We start from the raw sequence: 19646 nt of genomic DNA on the forward strand, positions 1-19646 counted from the left end.
CACTCTCTCTCTCTTTCTCTCAAGAACAAACATTAAAAAAAAAACTTTAAACATGGAATCAACATTTCTTTAATGCTCCTTAGGTATGTCATCTGTTGAACAGTCATACCTTTGCTGAACCTAGATGATGTTTATTATAGCTGAAGTCCACAAAAAAGTGACTCAGACCTCGACCATCAACCAGGGGCAATTTTTGCCCTCCAGTGGGCATTTGGCAATGTCTGGAGACATTTTTGATGATCACAACTAAGGGAGTGTTAATGGCACCTTGAGGGTGGAGGCCACGGATTCTGCCAACCATCTACAACGCACAGGACAACAAAGAATTCTCCAGCCCAAATAGTAACAGTGCCAAGATTGAGAAGTCCTGATTTAAACCAAAGCCAAAATAATATTATTGTGAAAATGCAACTTGTCAGGTATTTGCTACCATTAAGAGTTACCCTTTTCTCTGGGTAGCCAAACTTTTGAGTCTTTAAAATAAGCAATGAGGGGTGCCTGGGTGGCTGGTCCAACTCTTGATTTCAGCTCAGGTCATGATTTCATGGTTTATGAGATTGAGCCCCACGTTGGGCCCTGCACTGGGCATGGAAGGCAGCTTAGGATTCTCTCTCTTTCCCTCTCTCTGCCCCTCTCCCCTGCTCACATCCTCTATCTAAAACAATAAACTAAACTAAACTAAACTAAACTAAACTAAAATAAAATAAAGTAAAATAAAATAGGCAATGAGGCTTAAGCTCCAAAACTCAAAGAAGGTTTTAAGAATCAAAGACACTTTTTTTTCCTACTGCCTCTTTATTTTCTATTGACAACAATCTGGCCTTGGTGGTAAGATGACTTCTACCAAAAGCCTAAAACAGCTCTGGATTTCCCACATTTCAGGTGCACACAGAGGGTTCTGCCCACAGTCCGAAGTTTTCTGGACCGCTGTTTTATTTCTTGGGGTAGAAGTGTCTGGCCTTGAGGAAATACAACTGTACTTCACTGGCTGGGTAAAATGTTTACCTTCTCGCGGCCTCCGTTTCTCTTTGAAAAGAGTGGGGGGAGGGGACTCTAAACACACTTCCCGGAAAGGCTGTAATATTAACGACTAGACAGTGTCAAAGAGTTTACGTAGCACAGTGCCTAGAAGACAGAAACATACAACAGATGACAGCTCTTGTAATGATTCTTACCTCTTTTTTTCTTTCTTCCAGGGCCAGAAAGGTTTGATACCATTTCTCATGCTGCTGAACTTCATCCTGTGTTCTTGCAGGAAGGTTTTCGAGAACCTCTCCCATAAACGCCGGCTTCCCTTTATGTTTGTTTCTCACCTTTACAAAGTTCTGGTGGTCATAGTCGTCCCAGCCCCCCTGTCGCCCTCCTGTCTGCTGAAGGAAGTTTTCAAAATCTACCACTTCTTCCGGAAGGGTGCCTGGCGTCATTTTGTCTACAGGAACCTTGCCCGACGCTGCTCTGCAAGCACGTTCTGCTCCTGAATGACCCAAAGCCCAGGTGTCGATTTTTCTTGATATGGCACTCAGCTCATTATTGGTTGTTTTCTCTTCTTTAATAAGCTCTTCATACCTACAATTTTAAAGGTAAATTGTCAATAATAAGATACAAACCAATCCATATGAACCTTTCCTTTTCCACCCTCAAATTTCATTATTCCTGACTCTTTCTGTGTCATCGTCTCCACTTAGAATTATTAACATTATAAGCCTCAAAAGAGTTTCCTCAGAATAAAAAACAAAAACAAAAACAAAAACATCATTCAAATTCTTATTTGGGACATTATCTTGTCCGAACATGAATGAAAACTCAGTTTAAACATAAAAAGCAGCCTGAAACCTAAAACAAAAGAAGAGAGGTGTTATACTGCTTTTGTGTAAGACCTATATTAAATACAGAACAATAAAATGATTTGTGAACAACCTATTGAGAGGCAGTGAAACATAAATGTCAATAATTTTATATTAAAATGAGTTTGAAACATACATCAATCTCTGCTCTTCCTTGAAAGTATTAATTGCATTTTCAATTTCTTCCATCATTTCTCTGAGCTTTTCAACAACTGTAAAAAAACAAAAAAATATGAAAAAACTGTTATGTCATATCTTTAAAAAAAATTTTTTTTAATGTTTATTTATTTTGAAGGAGACAGAGACAGAGCTCAAGCAGGGGAGGGGCAGAGAGACAGGGAGACACAGAATCCGAAGCAGGCTCCAGGCTCTGAGCTGTCAGCACAGAGCCTGACGCAGGGCTCGAACCCACAAGCCGTGAGAACATGACCTGAGCCAAAGTCGGACGCTTAACCGACTGAGCCACCCAGGCACTCCTGTTATGTCATATTTTAATATGACTAAGAATTAAATGTTGGGAGAAAAGGGAATGTCACACCTTAGCTTAAAAATGCTTTGTAGGGGCGCCTGGGTGGCGCAGTCGGTTAAGCGTCCGACTTCAGCCAGGTCACGATCTCGCGGTCCGGGAGTTCGAGCCCCGCGTCGGGCTCTGGGCTGATGGCTCAGAGCCTGGAGCCTGTTTCCGATTCTGTGTCTCCCCCTCTCTCTGCCCCTCCCCCGTTCATGCTCTGTCTCTCTCTGTCCCAAAAATAAATAAACGTTGAAAAAAAATAAAAAAAAAAAATGCTTTGTAACCTAAAGGATAAGACAATTGCACTTTTATGAAGCTAATGTTTATGGCTGCATTTTTTTTCCGACTATAAATTTATTCCTATACACACATATTATTAAACCTTAATATCATTATTTTTCCCATAGAAATGTGTTACACTACACATGCTGTCTTGTGACAACCGGTTTTTATTTAACAAAATGTGCTTAAACACATGTGGCTAACTTTCCATATCAGTATATATGTATGTCCCCCTCATTCTTTTCATGGCTACATAGTCTTTCATTGTCTACATCTACCCTAATTCATTTAATTAATTCTCCAAGCGATGAACCTTTCGATAGATGCAATGCCATGCTAAATATTTTTGTGTACTGATTTTGCATGCTCGGATGTTTTCAGATGATAACAGAGAAATCTGAAATGCCAAATAAAACAGCATACGCACCTCATGGTGTGGAGGACGCTGGCGCACTGTCCTCCTGGGAGGCTCTACCGACTTACTGTTCCTGAGTGCCCCCTCCTGCACACCTCGAACCGTTTCCAAAACGGGAGGCCAAACCTATCATGACTGATTTCAGTGACATTGTTGTGATTATTAATGAGCCTAAGCAGTATTTTCACATGTGTTTTGTATTTCTCTTATTATAAACGAGCACCTGATAATCTTTACCCCCTACTCTATTAGGTTATTTACCTTTGTTGCTCCAATTTGTGGGCACTCTTTTTTTTTTCTTTGAAAGAGAGAGAGAGCTCAAGGAGGGGAGAGGGGCAGAGGGAGAAGGAGAGAGAACCTTCAGCAGTCTCCATGCTCAACGTGGAGCCAGACACAAGGCTCGATATCACAACTGTGAGATCATGACCTGAGCCAAAATCAAGAGTTGGATACTTAACCAATTGAGCCACCAAGGTGCCCCTGTCAGCACTCTTTATATGTTACGGATATTAGTTTTTTTATAAGTTACATATGTATTGCTGATACTTTCCTAATTTGTTTTTCAACTTTATGGTTTGGGGCTTTTTTGTAAAGTAGTCAGGTATGTTCACTCTTGTCTTTATGGCTTCTCATTGTCATTCTTATAAACTAGAATACAATGATAAAAATATTAACTCATATTCTCCTCTAGGATTTTTATGGCTTCATGTATGAATTTAATAAATAATAATTAGGAGAGTCACAGTTACTTTTTTTTTTATTAGTGCTTCCTAGATTATAAACACTGAACAAATGTTTTACATGCACTGTCTATCTCCCAAAGACTCCTGAGTCAGGTCCTATGACTATCTCCTCTTTACAGCTAAGGAAATAAAAGCTCAGAGAGATCAAGCAATCTGCCCACAATCACATAATGAATAAGGGATTTGATCCTTCAGGAATGAATGTCGGTGTATGCAGGGAGGTAAAGACGCTGTTTCATTTTTTCCAAATGGCTGACATTTGCCCCAATACTACTTAACCGCTTCCTTATGTATTCTAAATGCAATTATTTGAAAGGTAATTATTTCAAAAAGTAAATGATGGGAAAAGCACTGGGCTTAGGAATCAGGAAATTAGTCTTTTTCCTCTTTGTCAGCTGAATCTGAACTCCTCCAAACCAAAAGTTTCATCCTGTAGGTGACAACATTACCTGTTCTATCTGCTTCATAATTTTTAAGGATATGATAGCATTTTTAAAATGTTTATTTATTTATTTTGAGACACACAGACAGCAGGAGGGGGAAGAGAGAGAGGGAGAGAGAATTTCAAGTAGGCTCCACACTGTCAGTGCAGAGCCCGATGCGGGGTTCGATCCCGCAAGTATGAGATCATGACCTGAGCCGAAATCAAGAGTCCAGCGCTTAACCAAGTGAGCCACCCAGGCGCCCCAGGGTGTGATAGCATTTTAAAGCAATTACATCAGCACCAGATATTAGAAGTAATTACCTAATACATCTTTATTAATCCCTAACCAATAAAGTAGGGCTGAGTTCCATTAAGGCCAAACAGAAAACCTGCTTATTAGGAAAGTATAAACAATTCTAACAAGCATCAGGCAATACTAATACAAAAGACAGAACATAAAATCTAAATTTACTTACAGTCAGGTGTAGGCTTCACATCTTTTAACTGATGCTGAAGTTTCTTTACATTGTTATGTATTTTGGCCAATTGTTGCTGGATTTTTGCTCCTATAAGGAAGAAGTATGTACTTTACCGACAGAGGTGGTTGTAAGACTGATCACCATCACTTAGTAAAAGACAGCCAAGAGCAATTACATAATGGACAAAAAAAGGTTATTTGTGTCAAAACAGCCTGAACATTTTAAGTACTCTAAACAAATAAATAAACAAACAAATAAATAAAGCATCTCCCAATCTCCTCCAGTATTTAAAAGCACCATGGGTTAAATCTTACCATAAAAGGAAATGTTCTTTCTCTCTCTTTTTTTAACTCTTTGGGGATTGAGTGATTGGACACTGCTCTGAACACATGAACACAGAGAACAGTAGCTTAGATGTGGTCGTGTTTTGTTTTTAAAAAGTTTTTTCTTTCTTTTTGAATTTGTTATAATTTACGGAAATAGAATTTGATCTCAACTCTATCGTTGGCATATTAAAACTGCCTAACCAGTATTAATTCTATGAACACTGACAAACTTCCTAATGGGAATTAATTTCATCTAATCACATCCTCCAAGACAGGGGCTGATAAGACATGTGATGTAACAGTGACACCAGCCATGACCTTGAGATGCCCAGCAGCCAAGGAGTGGTACTTAGGCTACCGTTTGCCTACCTCAACCACGGGACTAGCCTGGAGTCACTCACTAGGCCCACAAAAAAAGCCTGGAAAGCAGATGAAGGTCTCACAGACATTTTTAGATGTTCTGTAGCAGCAGCAGAAAGACTGGATTCATCTTTTGTATTTTTGCTCTGAAGTAATAACCTTACTTTAATGTTTATTTAAATTATTAGGCTAATATATATTCACAGACATATGTTCATATAATTGATATTATTATTTATTGTTTATCATCTTTGGGTATTTTATGTGCTTCCCCTTTACTTTCTGGCAACTTTCCCACAAATGAGCATAAACCATCAAACAGCTCTGTCCAAAAGTCCTCAGAACCAATTAGGTTTTATGTATTTACTTACTTATACTTTATTTATTTTGAGAGAAAGCACAAGTTGGGGAGGGGCAGAGAGAGAGGGAGAGAGAGAATCACAAGCAGGCTCCACTCAGTCAGCACAAAGCCCAACGCGGGGCTTGAACTCACAAACCGTGAGACATGACCTGAGCCGAAAGCGGCTGCTTAACCGACTGAGCCATCCAGGTGCCCCCCAATTAGTTTTTTAAAAGTTTACCCATAGGACCAGAGACAGTGCTAACGTTCAAAACAAACAATGTATATATGTGACTTTGGTTTCTTCTACTTTTTACTAAAATCCAAGAGTTCCATAAAATCAGAAACTTATCCAGTGTATTTTATAGGGTCTCATTCATTCACGGTTGCAGCTCTAGGTCGGGTAACTTTTCCATCAAAGTGTAGGTACTAGGAAAGCATTCAGTTGTTTTGTTTTTGCCATAGTCGGATCAACTACAATGACACTGCCACAGGGCAAATGATCTTTTAATTATTCACTATGGAATTGACATTATGTATGGGCAAACCATTAATTACAATAGTATATAAATGCAGGCCAAAATTGTGGTGTGATAGTTCAGGCAAGAAAAAGGTATTTACTACTTCTAAGTTGTAATATTGGAAGAAGAAACTTCTACATGCTTATACTGAAGTAATGCATTCCTTCCTCTCTTAGATAAGCCCAAAGTGCAAATAAAGAAGGGAAAAATGGTATAACAATGGGAAATGAAAAGATACAAATAAAGTTGCCTTAAAAATCGGAATGCACATAGGGGTGCCTGGGTGGCTTAGTCAGTTAAGCGTCTGACTCTTGATATCAGGTCAGATCTTAATCTCAGGGCTGTGAGTTCAAGCCCCACATTGGGCTCCATGTGTGAAACCTACCCCCCCTCCCCCCAAAAAAAGGAAACACACAGTATGGAGACACTCTAGTAATGGTATGATTAAGAGACAGAAATATCAGGGGTGCCTGGGTGGCTCAGTCAGTTGAGTGTCCAACTTCAGCTCAAGTCATGATCTCCCAGTTCGTGAGTTTGAGCCCCCGCATCGGGCTCTGTGCTGACAGCACAGAGCCTGGAGCCTGCTCCAGATTCTGTGTCTCCCTCTCTCTCTGCCCCTAACCCACTCGCATTCTGTCTCTGTCTCTCTCAAAAATAAATAAACATTAAAAAAATTTGAAAAAAAAAAAAGACACAAAAATATCAGTCTCTCAGTCTATAAAAGAACTGAGAGAGAAAGTAAGAAATATTAAATTAAGGATGCTTAGATTTCTCCATGAATCAAAGAGGAGAACTGAACATTTGGTAATTATCTTAGGTCCTGCCGTCATTCCAACAGAGGAGGAAGAATGATTTTTGCTACTACCTGATAGAAGATGACTTTTTACAACACTGCAATCTTATATTCTGCAAGAAAAAATTTATTAAGAATTTTTTAATTGACTGTAAAGGAATACCATAAGCAGTCTACTCTTCATATAAGTGTTAATATTTTATAAAGCTTAGTTGATAACCATTTTTTCCTTTATGCAATGCTAAGCAGTTTTTTTTTATTAGAACGTAAGGATTTTGCAACATATAAAGTCTACAACAAAAGATATTTTTGTAGAATTCCTTTTTTTTTTTAATGTTTTATTTATTTTTGGGAGAGACAGAGACAGAGTAAGAGCAGGGGAGGGGCAGAGAAGGAGGGAGACACAGAATGCGAAGCAGGCTCTAGGCTCTGAGCTGTCAGCACAGAGCCCGACGTGGGGCTCAAACTCACAAACCGTGAGATCATGACCTGAGCTGAAGTCGGACACTTAACCAACTGAAGCACCCAGGCGCCCCTGTAAAATCTTTTAAGGGGGACACTTAGTACACAGTTAACAATGATTAATATTCATAACAAACAGCAGAATATATTTACCGTGCACTTTCTCATATATTGTCTTATTGGACGCACAGGCAGCTCCCTGAGGCCAAAATGGTAGGTTTTCTGCCACAGACAAGTAAACTCAGGTTTAAGCAACTGTGTAACTTGCCCACTGCACACCGCTGCTACAAACAGCTTCTGCGGCTGCTGCTGTTTACTTACTCAGTTGACAGTATCAGAGCGATGAGCAAAGATCAGAGCCAAGGAACCCATTTCCCTTCATTAAAGATATTTTAATGGCGTTTAACTGGTTTGGCCACCCAAAACCAAAACCCTCTTTTTCCTATTACATAGAAAGAAACGCACACAGAAAACAATCTAGTTCGAATGACCAAATAGTGACCTGAGAAAATAAATACACATCCCTGAAAGACAGACACTACCAACTAGAAAGTACTTTCATAGAGAATGTAACACAGTCAATGCACAAAGGCAAAGTAAAACAACTACAGCCTGATGTTACTCAACAGGTTGTAGTTCATCATGAGCTCAACTTACTTTCTGTTTTCCTGCTGTTGATCAGTTTATTTTCCAATTCTTCCAGCATATTCTGCTCGCTTCTAAAGTCACATTTTTGGTTGTAGAAATGACTGCGTTTATCTTTTTCTATGTTAATAACTCTTTAAGAAAAGAAATAAATGGCATAAATGTGATTGAAATATCTTTTAAATTGTTTAAAATATGAAGACACTCATTATAATCAGTACTTACAGATTAATTCGTCTACAGAGTCAAAATATAATTACTAGAATTAATAAGGCTAAGGAGTCAAAATAGTAGTTAGAAAAGGGTCAAGTTCAATTATAATCATAAGTAATCTGAAATGTTATTTAAATTATAAAATGTGAGTTTAAGAAAAGGCAGTCATGGACTTGTTTTAAAGATACAATAGCAGGGCATCGCTTTTCAGCCTTTTGGCTAAGATCAAGTATAAAAACGCAGTAGCAGGGCGCCTGGGTGGCTCAGTCGGTTGAGCGTCCCACTGTGGCTCAGGTCATGATCTCACGGTTCATGAGCTCAAGCCAAATGTTGGGCTCTGTGCTGACAGATCAGAGCCTGGAGCCTGCCGCAGATTCTGTGTCCCTCTTTCTCTCTCTTTCCCTCCCCCACTCGCTCTCTCAAAAATGAATAAACATTTTAAAAAATAAGTAAATAAATAAATTAAATAGAATAAATAAAAATATAATAGCTATTTGGCTCTTGATTCCAACTCAATCTCATTGTAACCTGAAAATGACCACCATTGCTGATGGCTGCTTTCAATAGGGAGATACAGTTAGCTTTTGTAAACTGAATCAATACCTTTAACCTCACCTGAGGTGAACCTCCTTATCACTAAAATGTGAATCATGACAGCTCTCTACTACCTAAATAGGGCTGTGATTATATTACACGAGGGCAGGCAGTAGAAATATAACATGGAAATGGAAGACAATATAATTAATAAAAATAAAATTTCAGGAGGCAAACCATCTACATAGATAGGAATTTTAGTATATTTAGGGATATTGTCTACATTGACTTCAAAGGTTCTTCTGTGCCATCTTTGGTCCTTGGATTTAGCCCATCTACCAGTAAGTAAGCAAATCTAGTATTGTTTGAACTCCGGGGTAAGACAAAACAAATACTAGCAAGAAGATTTTCTGGTTAGACAGACATTTATTTTCTCAACACCTGTTTTCTTTCTCCCAGAAATTAACACAAACTCTTCTTCAGTAATCCTGTATCGAATGAATGGTGGAAGGTCTCTGGCCGTTGACTTAATTTCATACAACGTGAGGGGCAACTATTTAAGGGAGAGCTTCCCAAGATTCTCCATTTTGCCATCCATTAAAAAAAAGTTAAATATTTATAAGGTGCAGCGGGGTAAACAGATGAGACTGCCCTGGGCCCTACCCGGCTGCCCCCACGGCTGAGAAGATCACACCGTAGTATGTGGGTATGGGAGAGGAAGTAACAGGTAGAAGGGAGATGTCAGATGGATCTCGGTCTACACATGAACTCTAAAGGACTGAGGGTGGTTACTGGAGTCTTGTGCTGAGAAGCCCACCTCGGCTCTGGTTGCAGGTGGGGGAAATTATACGATCATCTAGAAATGTCTGCATGGACACAGGATATGCTATGATAGTAAGTTATGTTTTGCCATTCCTGGATTAAAAATATTCACCTACAGGGGCGCCTGGGTGGCGCAGTCGGTTAAGCGTCCGACTTCAGCCAGGTCACGATCTCGCGGTCCGGGAGTTCGAGCCCCGCGTCAGGCTCTGGGCTGATGGCTCAGAGCCTGGAGCCTGTTTCTGATTCTGTGTCTCCCTCTCTCTCTGCCCCTCCCCCGTTCAAGCTCTGTCTCTCTCTGTCCCAAAAATAAATAAACGTTAAAAAAAAAAAATAATAAAAAAAAATATTCACCTACAAAGACATTCAAAATGTACTAATGGAGACAAATAGCTAGACACATGAAAAGATGCTCAACCTCACTCACAGTAGGAGAAACACAAACTTAAACTATAACACGGTTGGGGCGCCTGGATGGCTCAGTCGGTTGGGCGTCCGACTTCAGCTCAGGTCACGATCTCACGGTTCGTGAGTTCGAGCCCCGCGTCAGGCTCTGGGCTGATGGCTCAGAGCCTGGAGCCTGCTTCCGATTCTGTGTCTCCCTCTCTCTCTGCTCCTCCCCCATTCATGCTCTGTCTCTCTCTGTCTCAAAAATAAATAAACATAAAAAAAAAAAAAACTATAACACAGTAACAGCGTACACCTATCAGATTGGCAAAAAATCACGGGTGTAAGTAATATACTCTGTTGCTAAAACTGTGGGGAAATAGGTCCTCTCACACATTATTGGTGGAATTGCAAATTGCTATGGAGGGCAATTTAGCAGTATTTATTACATCTGCAAACCCATGTGCCTTTGACTCAGCATTTCTACCTCTAGGACTTTTTCCGAAAGATACACTCACTCATATGCAAAACAGCATGGACCCATGCAGCTATAGTGATTAGTTATGACGAAGGAAGACTGAATATAACCTAAATGCCCACTGCTATGGGGCAAGTTAAATCAATTACGGGGCGGGGGGGGGGGGGGGGGGGACCTTGTGCCCGGGAATACCATGAAGCAGTACTGTGTTCTGTATGCTGATAGGGAAAGAACTCCAAGATCCACTCTTCTTCCATCAAAGGTTTTTACAGCCAAATGTTAGACATGTCCCAAAGTAGAGAGGCTGGAATGTCTCCCTTCGCATTCCCTCACATCACTCTGATTGGACGATGTTACCTTTCTTGGTTCACCTGGCTCTTTTTCCTTGTAATCTCTCTCTCTCTCTCCCCTCTCTTCTCTCTTTTTTTTACTTAAGCCTTCTGAAGTAAATCCACTACATTATGTAATCTCACCCCAGCATACTTCAGCGTGCCTCTCGGGAGATTGTAAATATTAGACTTCACTATAATGCCATTATCATGTGTGATAAAAATCAATAATTCCTAGGCATCTTAGATGCAGTCTTAAAAAAAAAAAAAAGCAAAACAAGATGCAGACTAGTGTGTGCATTATGCTACCATTTACATAAAAAAGGAAACATCTGAATATGTATTTTTATTTCCTTCTAGCATATAAAACTTCTGTGGAAGGATACACAAGAAGCTAAAACTAGTGGCTGTCTGAAGGAAGAAGTAGGTGGCTGGGGTCCAGGGTGAAACAGAGACTTTCCACTGTGTACCCTTTGATATACGTTCATTTGTGAACCATGTGAATGCATTACCTGTGCCAAAAACAGAACAGATCTGTACTATGATAAACTGTCTTTGGTTTTTTTGTATTCAGTGAAAATTGTTGGCTAGAGACACTCTACCAATGGATTTTTCTAATACCCTTTCCATGACTTTTTCCAAAACCTTACAACAAAATGAAGAAAGCCGAAGTGGAGCTATAAAACCAACACATACTCATAAACGAGGTATCTACACTGGCATTTATCTACACTGGTTTGCTATAGATAGGGCCCTTAACCACTTGATGGTTTATCCTGTATCTAGAGGTAAACATAAGCCCGACTCCTATCCTAGAGTCCGGTTGTATCTAAATTCATGCATTTTAGGGGCACCTGGGTGGTTCAGTCGGTTAAGCATCCCAACTCTTGGTTTCAGCTCAGGTCATGATCTTACGGTTCGTACGATCGAGCCCGCATCGGGCTCTGCACTGTCAGCTTGGAGCCTGCTTGGAGATCCCCACCCCCTTCTCAAAATAAAGTAAAAAAATAAAATAAAATAAAGTCATGCATTTTAGAAATAAAATAAAAAATAAAATGAAATTGTATTTTCTCAAATTCTGAGTATTAAAAATAGAAGTACTACATAAACGCAGGGTGAATTCAAACTTCCAAAGCTACATATGGTATAACGTTTCAAAATTCAAACAGTATACTTTTTTGTTGGCAGAATTTCTAAACAGAGAACTGCCACTAATTCTGGTCCAAAGACCATTCTGTACAACAGGCTCTATATCTCCTGATTCCTTACCAAATCGATACTATACAAATTCAAAGCAGGGTTTATATAAAGCTCTCAACTGCAGGGTAGAGCCGGGCATTATGAGTTCTAATTCTTTTGATCATTCTTCGCAATATTCATCATATCGTGGAGCTGCTGACAATGTTGACCATTCAACACATGTCACTGGCCATTTAAAGAAATACTATACATACACTAAAAATTAAAATAAATGGCAACTTGTCAAGGACCCTACTCATGATGTGCAGGACGGATCTGAAAGGGGAGACTGAGGGAGGGAGACCAATTAAAAGGCCATTTCCAGAAAAGTAACTCCAGGGTATAGACTCTTCATTAAAATTATTGATTCCCTCCAAGTTATTTAACAAGTGCTTACATTGGTAAATGAAAATGCATTGATATATGCAATCTAAAATTTTTGTTAATGTTTATTTTTGAGAGAGAGAGAGACAGAGTGTGAGCAGGCAAGGGGTAGGGAGAGGTGGAGACACAGAATCTGAAGCAGGCTCCAGGCTCCAAGCTGTCAGCACAGAGCCTGACACGGGGCTCGAACTCATGAACTGCGAGATCATGACCTGAGCAGAAGTCAGATGCTTAACTGACTGAGACACCCAGGTGCCCCCGATAGGTGTAATCTAAAGAAATAAATGTTTTGTTTCCCTTGAAATACACATATTCAAAATAGTAGATGAAATTGAAATAGCTCTACTTAAACTTTATATTAAACAGTCTGTAACAATTTGTGTACTTCATACCTCCTGCCTTTTTCTTGTTCATCTTTGAAAAAGCTGGTGCCTCGAATTTTGTAATTTAATGTGGGACGGGATTGGGTGGAGTAGAATTAACTTTAGACTGTCCACAATAAAATGGCTTGTTATGTTAACTGAAGATAACATTCTTATACTTACTGATTTTTTAGTTTTTCTGCTGTGCGTATAAACTCCGCTTTTTTTGTCCGATTAACTTTCTGCTTCCAGTTTTGAAGCTGAAAAGGACGAATCCCACCTGAAGTACCAAGACAGCTATCATTCTACGTGGAGAACAAAACCAAATTTAGGGTAAGAGGTGAAGGCAGAGTTTCTTTCAGAGACATAGCGTCAATAATGAAGTTTCTCTCAGGGGATAACTTGGGGGCTGATCTTATTTAATTTTTAGAAATATATTTTGTGGAAGAAGGAATATCTTACCTTAAAATGCTGAATTACTGAGTAGGAAATGTTAAGTCTCCAGGGATTCCTACAGAAAGATCTAATTCTTCCATTCAGCCATTTAGCAATATATATTGAACACTTAACGATGTGACCTGTGGTGCACGAGACACCAGGGAAACAATGATGACCCACATGAATATGGCCCCAGCCTTAAAGTCTAGTGAGGGAAACAAATTTAAAAAGAAAAGAGTAAACAAGCAATAAAAAAAAAAAAAAAAAATCACCAATTGCAATAAGTGCTACTAAGGAAATAAAAAGTACTGAGATAGAGATAATGGGTCAAAAGGTTGTTTTTTCAGTTAGAATTAGAATGGCCACAGAAGTTCTATTTGGGGGGATGACATTGAAGACTGGAACCAGCCAGTAGGGAAAGAGGTCCCAGGGCGAGGCCCAGAATGTGAAAAAGCCCCAGGGCAAGAAAAGACCTCGGCTGGTTTCAGCAGAGAAAGGGCAACATGATATCAGAAAAGATGGAGAGCTTGGTACAAGATGAAGGTAGACGGGCAGGTATATCACATTGGCATTTTAAGTGACTTGGTGGGGGTGGAGGGGGATTCTGGAGTTTACTGGAGGGTTTTGAGCAGGAGAATACCATGATACATTTAATTTTTTAAGAAACTCTTTCTGGCCATTTTTGGAGAATAAACTGGTGGGAGGTGGGGGTGGAGGTAAAGCAAGACTGGAAGCAGAAGGATCGAGGTGGTAGCTGGTGCAGCAATACAGATGAGGAACCGCGGTGTCTAGGACCACTGGGGTGGCGGATATAAAAGGAAGAAAACTAAATACATTTTGGGTCTATAAACAAGAGGAATTGCTGACAGATTGATGTAGGAGATGAGAGAGAAAGGAAACAAGGCTTTACATGTCTAGCAGCAGACAAAACAAAAGTAAAGAATTTAGGAAATATTTTTTTCGTGGAGATATAGTTCAAATTACCATACAGTGTACCGATCTAAAGTGTACAATTCAGGGTTTTTAGTATATTCACAAATGTGTGCAAGCATCACTACTATCTAAGTGCAGAAAATTTCCATCATACCAAAAAGAAACCCCATACCCATTAGGAGTCACTGCCCACCTGCCTTCCCCACAAGCCCCTGGCCACCATTCAATCTATTTTTGACTCCATGGATTTGTCTGTTCTGGAAAATTAATATAAATGGGATCATACAATGTGCAACCTCTTGTGTCTGGCTTCTTTCACACAGCATCTTTTCAATATTTACCCACACTGTACCATATATCTGTACTGTATTCCTTTTTATGGCTGAATAATATTCTATTATATGGATCTACCATATTTTGTTTATCTGCTCATCAGTTGATGGGTAACGGGCTACTTCCACTATTTGGCCAACATGAATAATGCTACTATGAACATTTGTATACAAGTTTTAGTATGAATATGTTTTCTAACTCTCCTGGGCATACACCTTGCAAGGGAATTTTTGGATCATATGGTAACCCTATGTTTTACTTTCTCATTTTAAAAATTGGATTGTCTTTTCGTTGTTGAGTTGGAAACATTCTTTATATATTCTGGATATATCCTTATCAGATAAAAGACTTGCACATTTCCCCCCCCCCCATTTTCTTGATAACATCCTTCAAAGCACAAATGCTGTCAATTTTGATAATGTATTTGCTTGTGTATTCAATATCATATAGAAGAAACAATCAAAGGTCATGAAGACTCACACCTACACCTTTTTAAAGAGTTGTATAGTTTTATCTCTTAACATTTCAGTCTCCATCTATTTTGAGTTAATTTTTGCATATGGTGTATGTGGATATCCAGTTGTTCCAACACCACTTGCTGAAAAACATCTTCTTTCCTTATTGAATTATCTTGACACCCTTGTTGAAAATCAATTGCCCATGAACATAGAGTTTACCTCTTAACTCTTTTTGATCTGTATGTCTTCTCTTTAATGCCAGTACCACACTGTTGATTACTGTAGCTTCATAATAAGTTTTGAAATCAAAAGTAGGGAGTCCTCCAAATTTGTTCTTCAAGACTGTCTTGGCTATTTTGCATCCCTTGCATTTCCCATATGAATTTTAGGATCAGTTTATCAACTTATGCATAAAAAGGCAACAGAGATTTTCATAGGAATTGCACTGACTGTGTAAATCAATCTGGGGAGTATTGCCATTTTAACAATATTGAGTCTTCATATTCATGAACCTGAAATGGTCAATGATGTAGGTCTTCCTTACTTTCTTTCAACGATGTTTTTCAGTTTTCAGAGTATAAGTTTTGCACTTCTTTTGTTAAATTCATTCCTATGTATTTTCTTCTTGTGATACTACTGTAAATGGAATTATTTTCTTACTTGCATTTTTGAACTGTCCATTGCTAGCATATAGAATTACAACTGATTTTTGTTGACTGCTTTTTAATCCTTCAATCTTGCTGAATTTATTTGCTCTAGGAGTCTTTACATGAATTCTTTAAAAATTTTTATATACAAAATCATGTCACCTGCAAATACGAATAGTTTCACATCTTCCTTTCCAGTTTGTTTTTCTTGCCTAATTGCCCTTGCTAGAATCTCCAGTGAATTAGTGGTGAGAATGTACATTCTTGTCTTGTTCCTGATCTTATGGGGGAAGCTTTTAATACTTTGTCATTAAGTATTATGTGAGCTGTGGGCATTTTATAGATGCCTTACCAGATTGAGGAGTTCCCTTTTATTGCTAGTTTGTTGAATATTTTTTATCATGAAAAAGTGTCAGATCTTGTCAGTTGCTCTTTCTAAATCTACTGAAATGATCATGTGGCTTGTCCTTTATTCTATTAATATACTCTATCACACTGATTGATTTTTATATGTTGAACCAACCTTGCATGTCTGGAACAAATCTCATTTGACCATGGTGCATAATCCTTTTTGTATGTTGTTAGATTTAGGTCGATAATATTTTGTTGGGGAATTCACATCTGTATTAAGAAATACTAGTCTGTTATTTTCTTCCTTGTAATGTCTTTGCCTGATTGTGTATCAGGGTAATCATAATGGTCCCACACAATGAGTTGAAAAATGCTCTCTCCTGTATTTTCTGAAAAAAGTTTGTTACAAACAAAAAAATGTTTATATTGACTTCTATATTTACCTCTCCACTTACTTCACCAGTACTCTTTATTCATAATCTTCCTCAAGTAGATTTGAATTTCTATGTAGTCTTTTTATTTCAGTCTGAAAGACTTCCTTTAATATTTCTTGTAAGGCATATATGCTGGAAATGAAGTCTGTTAGTTTATCTGGGAATGTCTCAATTTCTCCATTTTAGAGAATACTTTTGGTGGACATAGATTTCTTGACTGATAGTCCTTTTCTTTCAGCACTTTGCATCATGCTACTGCCTTCTGGAATCCAAGGTTTCTGATGAGAAGTCAGCTGTTAATCTTATCGAAGATTCCTTGTATGTGTTCAGTTGCTTCTCCTTTGGTGCTTTCAAGATTTTTTTCTTTTTGTCTGTGTTTTTCAACAGTTTGATTATGATGTGTCTAGGTATGATCTCTTTGATTATTTCATTATGTACTCAGAGTTCATCAAGCTCTAAAATATGTAGAATATTTTTCATCAAATTTGGGGAGTTTTCAGCCATTATTTCTTCAAATATTCTGCCCCTCCCCATTTCTCTCTTCTCCTTCTGAGACTCTCAGTCTAACCTTCATGGTGTTTCATGGGGCTCTGAAGCTCTTTCACTTTTCTTCTTTTTTCCTTCTGTTCCTTAGTCTGGATAATCTGAATTGACCTATCTTCACATTTCCTCTTTCTTCTGCCAGTTCAAATCTGATGTTCAGCCCCTTCGGTGAACTTTTCATTTGAGTTCTCATACTTTTTAACTCCAGAATTTCTATTTAATTTTTTTAAACAATTTAAATCTCTTTATAAGTATTTTTAATTTGGTGAGATATCATCCTCATACTTTCTTTTAGTTCTATAGCCATGGTTTCCTTTAGTTTTTTGAACAATTTAAAACTGCTTATTTAATTAACAGAAAACCATGGGGACAGGGAAGAGGGAAAAAAGTTACAAACAGAGAGGGAGGGAGGCAAACCGTAAGAAACTCTTAAATACAGAGAAAAAAACTGAGTGTTGATGGGGGGGGGGTGGGGGAGAGGGGAAAGTGGGTGATGGGCATTGAGGAGGGCACTTGTTGGGATGAGCACTAGGTATTATATGGAAGCCAATTTGACAATAAATTATACTTAAAAATAAAAAAGAAATAAATGAAACTGCTTATTTAAAAGTCTTTGTCTATTATTTTATCTAGTTTTCCTTTGCACGTCTCATAATTTTTTTTGTTAAAAACTTGACGTTTAGGGGTACCTGGGTGGCTCAGTCAACTGAGCATCCCAACTCTTGATATGGGCTCGGGTGGTGATCTCACAGTCAAGAGATCGAGTCCTGCTATGGGCTCCTCACTGAACTGGATCCTGCTTGGGATTCTCTCTCTCTCCCTCTCTCATTGCCCCTCCCCCACTTGCATACATTCTCTCTCTCTCTCAAAATAAATAAACATTAAAAAAAACCTTCACTTTCCATTTGCAACTATGTGGATGGAACTAGAGGGTATCATGCTAGGCGAAATTAGTCAGAGAAAGACAAATATCATATGACTTCACTCATGAGGACTTTATGACACAGAACAGATGAACACAGGGAAAGGGAAGCAAAAAATATATAAAAACAGGGAAAGGGACAAAAACATAAGAGACTCTTAAATATGGAGACAAACAGAGGGTTAATGGAGGGGTTGTGGGAGAGGGATAGGCTAAATGGGTAAGAGGCATTAAGGAATCTGCTCCTGAAATCATTGTTGCACCATATGCTAACTAACTTGGACGTAATTTTTTTTAAGAAAGAAAAGAAAGAAAGAAAGAAAGAAAGAAAGAAAGAAAGAAAAGAAAAGAAAAGAGTAACTTTGGAGAGAATGGGATATAAATATCCTATTAACAGCAAGAACAAAACATTGGGAATTAACTTAATAAAAATACATAAAATCTACATGAAGAAAACTATAAAAGGATGTTAAAATATACTTAAAATTAAAAGTAGATTTTTTTTGGAAATGAAAAAAAAGCTACCATATTTATGAATGAGAAGCCTAAATATTTTTAAACGTGTTTTCTTCATGAAATATTTGTCAATTTCTTCTCATTCCAAATATTTGTCAATTCCTTTTCATTCCAAATACTTATCAATTTCTTTTCATTCCACTAAAAATGTCATTTTGGTAAAACAAAACAAAACAAAACAAAACACAAAACCCCTTGACTTTTAAAAAATGTATTATTTGGTAGCTCTGAATATGAGATTTTCTTCCATGCCCAACATGTGTTGTTGTTGCCCTTTGTTTAGTCACCTTCCTGAACTAATCCTGTGAAGTCTGTACTCTGTGAGGCAGTTAGCTCAGCTGTCACCTGACGGTTGGCTGGTCAGAATGTTTCCTAGATGCCATGAACCAGTTTGCCTCCCAGCCTTTGCTGACGTGGTCTGTGTGCGTGGCAGGACATACTGTCACCCCTCAGGCGGAGAGTTTACAAGTCAACCTTAGTCTTCACTCGTCACCTGCACGGAGCTTCAAGGTTGGCCAACCATGAAAGCGTAGGGCCTTCTCACGCCCTTCCCTGGTGTATTAGTTTCCTACTGCTACTGTAACAGCTCACCACGAATCACTTTCACACAACCTCCCTGGCTTAACACAAATTTATTCTCCTCCAGTTCTGGAGGCCAAGTGTATGTTAAGGTGTGGACAAGTTTGTGTTCCTCCTGGAAGGCTTCAGAGGAAAATCTACTTCCATACTTCCTATAGGTTCTTAAAAGCTACCTTCAGCCTTGGCTCATGCCACTTTCTCATGTCACTTCTTCCTCTTGCTTCCACTCTCCCATCTCCTACTGCTGGCTCTGGTCCTTCTACATTCCTGTTATAAGGACCCTGGTGAACACATTAGGCTCAACCATTTAATCCAGGATAATCTCCCCATTTTAAGATCAGTAATTCAATCACATCTGCCAAGTCCCTTTTACCATGTAAGGTCACATAGTCACAAGTACTGGGGATTAGAATGTGAATGTCCTTGGAGAGCCAAGATTCAGCCTACCACACCTGAACACGGACATAACCCTATGCATGTGTGTGATTTTCTCTTCTTTTTTTTTTAAGATTTTTTTTAATGTTTATTTATTTTTGAGAGAAAGAGAAAAAGACAGAAGGTGAGCAAGGGGAGGGGTAAAGAGAGAGGGAGACACAGAATCC

The 19646-nt window shown here is 38.7% G+C and overlaps 1 protein-coding gene across 1 annotated transcript in view; it reads right to left on the reverse strand.

The window, feature by feature from the left end:
- Nucleotides 1-19646, reverse strand: part of CCDC112 (coiled-coil domain containing 112) — a 31561-nt gene that overhangs the window by 7446 nt on the left and 4469 nt on the right. The window contains exons 2-6 of the mRNA XM_006927533.5: nt 13074-13195; nt 8158-8279; nt 4696-4785; nt 1981-2056; nt 1176-1566 (exon numbers count right to left, since the gene is read on the reverse strand). Coding sequence (XP_006927595.3) covers nt 1176-1566; nt 1981-2056; nt 4696-4785; nt 8158-8279; nt 13074-13195 — 801 coding nt within the window. The remainder of the gene's footprint in view (nt 1-1175; nt 1567-1980; nt 2057-4695; nt 4786-8157; nt 8280-13073; nt 13196-19646) is intronic.

Source organism: Felis catus, chromosome A1 (assembly GCF_018350175.1).
Source record: "Felis catus isolate Fca126 chromosome A1, F.catus_Fca126_mat1.0, whole genome shotgun sequence".
In the NCBI taxonomy this organism is placed as follows: domain Eukaryota; kingdom Metazoa; phylum Chordata; class Mammalia; order Carnivora; family Felidae; genus Felis; species Felis catus.